General features: G+C 42.2%; 1 protein-coding gene and 1 long non-coding RNA gene across 2 annotated transcripts; one reads left to right on the plus strand and one right to left on the minus strand.

Moving 5' to 3' along the window:
* Positions 1–664: 664 nt before the first annotated feature.
* On the minus strand, positions 665–1,511 carry LOC308567867. Its single transcript, XR_014000394.1, has 2 exons — positions 1,127–1,511; positions 665–1,038 (listed from the first exon to the last, which is right to left on the minus strand). It is a non-coding gene; the product is annotated as an uncharacterized lncRNA (long non-coding RNA).
* Positions 1,512–1,623: 112 nt separating this feature from the next.
* SELENOK (selenoprotein K) lies at positions 1,624–7,774 on the plus strand. The gene is made up of 5 exons (XM_081160582.1): positions 1,624–1,728; positions 4,518–4,608; positions 6,327–6,410; positions 6,979–7,065; positions 7,335–7,774. Exons 1-4 carry the CDS (start codon positions 1,710–1,712, stop codon positions 7,058–7,060), a joined length of 276 nt encoding a protein of 91 aa, XP_081016708.1. The 5' UTR covers positions 1,624–1,709; the 3' UTR covers positions 7,061–7,065; positions 7,335–7,774.
* The last annotated feature ends 821 nt before the right edge of the window (positions 7,775–8,595 follow it).

An 8,595-nucleotide genomic window follows, 5' to 3' on the forward strand; every position in this document is an offset into this window, starting at 1 on the left:
ATTAGAAGTCAGGGAGATAAACCTAAGAAAATGTATCAGGGAAGCCTTCCACAGTCTCCAGACCAAGGAGGCTGCATGTTATCTGTCAGGTAGTGGGGAGAAACAAAGGTTGTAAGCATGAAAGAAGTAAGATGAATTAAACTGGCAGCTAAACATAGCATGGAAAGGAGAGGCCAGAGGTAGTTCATTAGGAAATTAAATCTCCGGGACCCAGAAGTTCCCTTCCACTTTCCAACATTGTTACATGCAAAATATAATTGCTTCCAAAGTGTAATTTTCATTTTCATTTTACTTAAGGTGATTTAGGAACCTTTATGAGATGAGATATGATGAGAGCCATTAGGAGGACTCCATACAGAAAGAACAGCCAAGTACAAAGGCCTTGAGCTAGAAACAAGCTTGCCCTGTTCAGGGAACAGAAAGTAACCCGGTGGATGGTGCAGAGTAAATACACATCTGCACATAGTATGGGGTTTACACTTACTCCTGTCCCCTTGACAATGCTGGCGCGCAGTGGCGTCAAGGAACAAGGAGAGACGGTCTACAGTATCTTTCAGCTGCCTCGCAAGAGCAGATTAAAAAAACGCCAATCACTTCTGGTGACCCAAGAGCAGAAATATTGATTTAAAAGGTGTCGACATAAGAAAACATCCAAACCTGTAGAGAATTTTTATGAGTTTATTTGAGACAAACTGATAAGTGCCAGGATACAAAATCTCAACAGCTTGAGATGGTCTGGAGAATGGCAGTTTTACTGCTTATTTTATACATTAGAATCAAAGGAAAAGCGCTAAGGGAGGGTAGTAAATGAAATCCACTGGTGGTAGATTAAGGGGGTGGGAGAAAGCAAAGGGGGGGGACTCTGGGATTGGGTAAAAAGTAAAATGGAGAGTCACACACTTCTTTTACATCGATGGGTACAGGGTAGCTGACGTCGACAGCACATAGAGGTGGTGTGGGGGGGACTGGATGGGACAAGGTAACAATGCGGGGTTCTGGGGTCTCCTGCGGTGGTCCCTGGGTTGTGCCCTGAGAGACCTGGAAAAAGATGACTCTGAGGTCCCAAGGGTATGCCATCGTGTGTGCGAAAAGGCGATAAAAAGGCTCAATTAAGGTAAAGACGGACCTTTCTCAGGGAAGAGGCTGGCCGAGGACAGGACTTGCGGTTCGTTAGAGGTCTTCATTTCAATGTGGCTACTCTGGGTGAGTCCGTGAGGGCCGCCATGCGGGCCTCCCCGGAGCTCGTCAGGTTTACCATGCGGCCCCTTTCGCGCACAGATGGGATCAGTACACCAGCGGGTGCCTGTCTGCGCTTCCAGGGGCTTCGCACAACGCTCCTTACAGCCGGGTCGCCAGCCCGCCCTCAAACGCCACTTGCCTCCCAGCCCTGGGCCTGCAGCCAGCCAGACAGCAGCTTCTCCTCACCGGACGCCGCGAGGAAGTTCCGCCAATTCCGACCCAAACCGGGCAGAACTTTGGAACCATCACATCCGGCTCCCAACGGAAGCCTCCCCCTACCGGAAGTCGCCGGGGCTAGGAAGCCGGAGCGCCAGTCGGGGGCGTGGCCCCGCCAGCCAATGGGCTCTGTCCACCTCCGGGTTCCGTCACCGTGTTGTCTGTGACGTTCAGGGGCGGGGCGTGGAGGAAGGCACCGGACTCCAGAGGGATCGGCCACCCAGTCGCTCCGGAGGCGGGGGACGAACAGCAGGATGGTTTACATCGCGAACGGTGAGCTGGCGGGAGGGCTCCGGGGGGCCGGGTCTCGGGGGTCGGGTCCCTCCCGTCCTCGCCGCCGGGCCTGGCGCCCCTCTCGGCCCTCCTGGACCGGGCGCCGCGCGGCCGGGCGGGGCGGGAGGCGGTGTCGCCCGGGCCTGCGCGCCTCCGCGGACCGGCCCTGAGCTGGTGGGCGACGGCCCAGGCCCCCGCGGCCGACCCGGCGGGTGCCTGGCTTCCTCGTCGAGCTTCTGGTTGTGGGTCCGGGAAAGTGGACTTTAGTCTCGGGCGCCTGTGTCCTTAACTAGTAAATAACATGAACACCGTCTGCGTAGCGCTTATGCCTCGGGCGCTGTTTCAGCGTCATTCGCTTATCATTTCTGACAGCTTTTATGGCAGCCCTCTAAAGATAACATTTTATTTTCCCAACGTCACGTTGAGGCACAGATAGATGAAGTAGATTGTCCAGGATGACAATGGTAGTTAATGGCTCCGCCCGGATTCCCGTCGAGGTTGGCTGACGTCAGCGTTCTTGCTGTTGCCTAGTGTGTGGACTTTCTGTAGCTTTGATCCCAGAGAATGATGAAAGTTTCGGGTGGGCTTCCCCCCCAGGAGAGGGTAGCTAGTCATACATGAGGTAGAGCAAGTTAATTATTCCCGGAATAGAGAATCTCAGAGAGACTTAAATTCGGTGACGACACAAAGAAAATGACTGGGAAGGAAAGGCAGTATGACTGGGTCAGAACAGGGCCAGCACTGTGGCCACCTGTTTGATTCAGGTGAAATGAATGCCTTGGTGCAGCCTTCAGTAGTTCGTGGGAGACTGGAACTAGGTGATGATTCTATTTGAATCATCTGTTTATCTTTAGAAATAATTATTAAGACAGTGCATTTTGCATTCCTTTGCTCTTCAAAATCTCACTCTCTGCCTCCCGCTTCAAACCCTGGGAAACAGGAAGGTGGATGGACACACAAAAACCAAAGTTTTATCTTTGTTTTGGCACTCGGGAACTTTGTGTTTTATCCTTTGTCGGTAAGGCTGGCAGCTTCTACTTGTGCATTATTGAATGATATTTTGTATTTGTAGTGTATTATTGTGTGCGTATAATCGTATTTGATCCACTTAGATAACAGAAGGGCCTTTTATTTCACGTTTCTAGTTGAGAAATACCAGTTTGCACTCAAGCAACTTATTTCCCTCTAAGGATGTTGGGAGGAGAGGTTTCTGCCTTCAGAAACTAAGGGAAAGTGCAAAACACCAGACTGATGCAAGAGCCTGCAATTGGTTCTTTAGAGTCACACCGAAAGAATTGATGGGTTCCAATTAGATCTGTTTTCTTAGGAGGACTGTATTTATCAGCACTTCATAGTTGACAGAACATTTATCTTACCGTCAAGTTACGTTTCCCCAAACAATTCTATATGATTAACTCTGGAATACTTTTTCTCAGAAGAAAAATGTCACATCAGCCAACGAAGCAGAGCTAGTAAGAGGCAGAAACTGTCACCCTTGGTCTGTCTTTAAGTGTAGCCTTTTTGTCTCAATAGTTCTGTGTGTTAGATATACCTGAAAGTAAACTGATAAAGGAAAGAGGAAAAGTAAAAAGCTTAAAGAAGTCCTTGGGGAACTGGAAATGAGAGGTAGTTCACAGACAGCTCTTCTTCCAAAATATCCTGACCTCTTGATTTGCAAGGCTGAAACTCTAGAGTACTAACTTTTCAGGTTGTAGCTTTTATCATTTAAAGTGGTTTGAAAAATAGATCTTTTTCTTGCTTAAGACAAAGCTGAAGGCTATAATTAGAATGAACAGCCCTTTACAGAAAAATAGTCATTTTAATGAATAAGCCAATTTCTCTTCAGTACTTAGAGCACACAGATTCTTTGATTTCTAAAAATTTTATCCTAATGACTGATTCTGAAGACCTGTAAGAGTATGTATAAACAGTCTTTTTGTGCAGGCAAGAGGATTTGCAGATGAAAAGAAGTACCTTGAACACATTTAGAAAAATTAAAGTGATGTGAGCATTCTTTCATATTTACCTGTTTCCTCAAAACACTTGAATAAACAGATATTTGTACACCCATGTTCATAGCATTTTCACAATAGTAACCCAGGTTTCCATCAACAGGTAAATGGATCCACAAAATGTAGTATACACATACAATGGAATGTTAATCAGCCTTGAAAAAAGCAGGACATTTTGACACGTGCTACAACATTATGCTAAGTGAAATAGCTGTTCACCAAAGTACAAATATTATGTGAGCCTTCATGAGGTTTCTAGAGCAATCAAATTCACAGAGACAGAAAGTAAAGTAGAACGGTGGTTCTCAAGGGTGTGGGGGAAGGGAGAAATAGGAGGTTAGTGTTTAAGGGGTACAGAGTTTCAGCTGGGAATGATGAAAAAGTCCTGGAGATGGATGGTGGTGATGACTGTACAATAATATGAATATACTTGATGCTATAAAACTGTACCCTTCGAAAGGGTAGAGTTTTTTTGTGTATATTTTACTGCAGTAGAAGAAACAAGAGAGAGAAATACTTGAAGTATCACCTCCAAAATTACAAACTATAGGAAAGCATTTGACATAGTAAAGGAATGACCCCTAGATCACAGAGCTTTACTTCCCTGAACCCTTCCTTAGAATGGTGTGCACATAACAGACCTCTTTTTGTTGACTATATGGAACAATTAGCAAGTTGAAAACTGAATCTGTGATTGTTGCCTTACTGATTAAATGTAATGCATCTTGTGTCAGGGATTTGTAGCACTAACTCAGGTTTCTTTATTCTTGTCTGTAGGACAAGTGTTGGACAGCCGGAGTCAGTCCCCGTGGAGATTATCTTTGATAACAGATTTCTTCTGGGGAATAGCTGAGTTCGTGGTTTTGTTGTAAGTATAATAGTAGTGTTCTTTTTTTATTTTATTTATTATTTTTTATCCTTACCCGAGGGTATTTTCCATTGCTCGGGTATTTCCATTGCTTTTCAGAGAGAGGGGAAGGAGAGAGAGAGAGAGAGAGAGAGAGAGAAACAGAAACATCAGTGTGGGAAATCGATGTGAGAGAGCAACAGTGATTGGTTCCCTTCCACACGTGCCCCAAGCACCAGGGCGGGGGATTGAGCCTGCAACTTCGGTACCTGCCCTTGGCTGGAATCGAACCCGGAACCCTTCAGTCAGACATTGTAACCATTGAGCCAAACCCACTACGGCAGTATAGTAGTGCTCTTAATAGCCCTGATACCTAGGTTGCCAGAAGTACATTGGGTACATTATGTTGCATATCTTAAACAAGCTCAGCTTTCCTGAAGCAGTTTTTCATTTTAATTTTTTTCTAATTAATAGCTTTGCTAAGGGAAATGAAGACTTCTATAGTGGTAAAACTGCCACCGGACATCTTACGATTATGAATATGATAGTTGAGTTGGCAAGCTTGACCATAGTCTTGGTAATAATCATCTCAGCCTGCAGCTATGGAGCCAGGTCTGCCCATTTCAATGCCAAATGACAGTGCCTCACTTTCTGTTTACTATTCCCAGCTTTACTGTGTATGTGCAAATTTTATTCACTGTTATAAAAAGTTGTTTTTTTTTAATGAAGGGTTAGAATCAATACAGAGGAGGCAAATTTAAACTTCACCATAATTTCAAGCAATTCTTAGTTAAATGCATTTTTTGTTCTTTCACCTGCTATATAGTTTATGAAAATTGTTCATTAACTACTAACAAGTCTTATTTATCCTAAGTTTGAATATATATTTGAATGTCTTTGTGGATAGAGAATTGTAGGGATACAGAGATGTGGGAGATAATCCTTTCATTGACTTTAATATCAGTAAATATCTATATTGTAAGGGACAGTGGGTGGGCATGAGTGTGGGAGGTGGATGGACATCAGAGGAAGTTATTTCAGGTGTAAGAAACAGGAAAGGTAGCAGAGAAGTTTGAATATCAGTCTGTGATCTTTATGTTCATTTGATTATGTCTGTGGTTTAGAAAGGTTAATCTAATAGCTGCATGTAGCATAAATTAGAAAGGGTAAAATGGAAGAGACAGCTCCATAGGAAAATACAACAGGAGACAATAGAGGCTCAGAATTAAATTACCCAGTGCAAAACTTCTTTACAGTTTTACAAATTTTACCTACCCTGTATTGTTTATTAAAAATACTATTTTAACTTAAATTCTTCCTCCTTCACAAATAAAATTTTATTTAAATGGATTCCCAGAACGTCTGTGCCTCTGACCCACCACCCTCTTCAGCATAATGTTAGGTAGGCTGTTGGTAAGGGAAATGCAAGAGCAATGATTGTGCAGTACTGTAAAAACAGACTCAGACCTGACAGCTGATGTAGAGGAAGTTGGGATGCAGTCTAGGAGAGTTATCAGCAAATACGAAAGATCAGGAGGGATGGGTTTGGCACAGAACATAGCGCACACTGTTTAGACACGTGCTTGTGTTAGATGGTGGTGTCACAATGGTTTTAAGAAATGTGGGTTTGAAACTAAGTCGTTTCAGCTGCCCTCTCACAGAGATGATAGCTGAAACCAAGAAATACATTTTATAATGTTGAAAGTGGTTCTTCTGTTGTTTTCTGCCCCTTGTTTCAGTTTCAAAACTCTACTTCAGCAAGATGTGAAAAAAGGAAGAGGCTACGGAAGCTCATCTGATTCCAGATATGATGATGGAAGAGGGTATAGCTTTTTAAATTGATAATAGACATTTTTACCCTTCTGTATATTTTAATTGGATTAGATAGGCTGGCTTATGGAAGTTAAAGGTTTAAATTCTGTGTCACAAAATTAATTTATTGCTATAAATCAAGTGAAGTTGCCTCTGATTTGATAAGCAGTCAACCTGGCAAAGCTAAAATGTACATATATCCTATAGGAAATACGTAATTGGAAGATGAAAATAGAGCCAACATCGAAATCGAGAGACTTCATTTTAGAATCTAAATTTCCAGCTGCTAATGAAAAACTCAGAAGATCAAGCAGTAGTGGGGTAGACTTGTGTTTTCATGTGGCAGAAATCAGCTGGAGCTGGGTTTTAGTTGAGTATTTACAGAAGGTGGTGTTCAGTTAGTTCATGACAATCCTTGCCTGACTCACTTTCCTCATGTGCTTTATGTACCTGACCCCTGTAAAAGTTTGAATTTTTTACCTAAATGGTATTTTAAAGAAAAGGGTCTATTTGAGCGTTTAAAAGGAACCAATTGAAGTTGTGTACTGAACAGTAGAAATTAACTTTTTCTTTTATTAGGCCCCCAGGAAACCCCCCCAGAAGAATGGGTCGAATTAATCATCTTCGTGGTCCCAGCCCTCCTCCAATGGCTGGTGGATGAGGAAGGTAACTTAAAATTTGAAATTATTCTGCAGGGATTTTATTTTGTAAATGCCTACTTGGGAAGGTCTTTAGGAAAACAGAAGTTGCCCAACATTTTGTAATTACTCAGACATTATTTGGAAGAATATTTCTATCCTAATCCTTGAAAAATCCATTGGCTTTATTATCAAAATGTCTTTTGAAACAGGTTTCTAACATGCAATGATTGTTGGATTTTTCATCTACATCCGAATTAATAACTAGCAACTAATTACTGTAATGTTTTCATTTAGGTAAATGTCTGCTCAAAGAAGCAGACAACTGGACATGCACATTCATAGCAGAAGGAAACCATTAAGCAGTGGAGGGCTGACCATGCTGGACAAGTAGATGAATGTGTACGTCTCAACAAGAATTACTCTGTGTCCTCACAGACGAATGAGGTCGTGTTGGGAATTCCCTCGCAGGGATCCGGCATGACTGACATGCAATTCTATAAATGCACATGTTTTGTCTCATCTTTTTGTATAGTTTATGAAAGTATTAATATAGTTTTAATAAGTAAATATTTTTAGGTTACAAAGCTGACTGCTTGTGTTTATATAATTAAAACGCCGAATTTGAAGAAAATTAAAAGGCTATGTATTTAGTACTGTTAGTGTCACCCTTTTCAACTTCTGAAAGTGTTCATTGTTAATTTGTTCTCATTTATAAATAAATCACATTATATTTATTTCAGTAGTGTGCATATGTGTTTTTGAATTTTTATTTTGAAACATATTTGTCCCATGAGTCTTTAATACAAGGTGTTTGATATGCTGCCATATATAATTTATCGGGGTATTTATAAAGCCATGACCATTAAAATGAGCTACAAAATGAAGATTTGCTAGGTGGGCCTTGAATATATGGACTTCATGCATCTTGACAAATTTGAATTCTAAACAGTTGTTTTGTCTTTAACCCCCATCTGAATGCTGGTAACTCGCATTCTTTTACCAGAATGGAAGCTCTATGAGGTTAGAGATTCTGTCTTTATCCCAGTACTTTAAACAGTGACAACATGTAATCGGCACTGAGATATTTATTGGAAGAATGAATAATACAGGTAATTGTACTTCCAGTGTTTAACAGGTTTTTAAACCAAAGTGTTGCGATAAAAGCATTTTTATATCCATTTGTAAGTATTTATTCAACCCTATTTGCCAGGAAATGGGGATGGTATCAAAGTGCCATTTACTGAGATGGTAAAAGTGGGAGTAGGTTTTTTGGGCAGTTTGGGGGTTCATGAAGAGTTCCATTTTGGACATATTTAAGTTTGCCGCGCCTTGTGGACATCCAAGGGGCAATACCAGATATATCAATCTGGATTTCAGGGAGAGTCCACACTAGAAATACATATCTGGGAGTTATCTTCATATTTAAAGCCTTGAAACTGGATAAAGCCGTCCAAGAAGCGTGGAGAGAGCGCACCTCCTCCGGAAGCCTCGCTCAGGCGCGGCCCTGAGTAGGGCCAGGGAAACACGAGAAATGACGTGTGTACGGTGTCTGGTG

This window comes from Miniopterus schreibersii (assembly GCF_964146895.1).
Source record: "Miniopterus schreibersii genome assembly, chromosome: 15".
In the NCBI taxonomy this organism is placed as follows: Eukaryota; Metazoa; Chordata; class Mammalia; order Chiroptera; family Miniopteridae; genus Miniopterus; species Miniopterus schreibersii.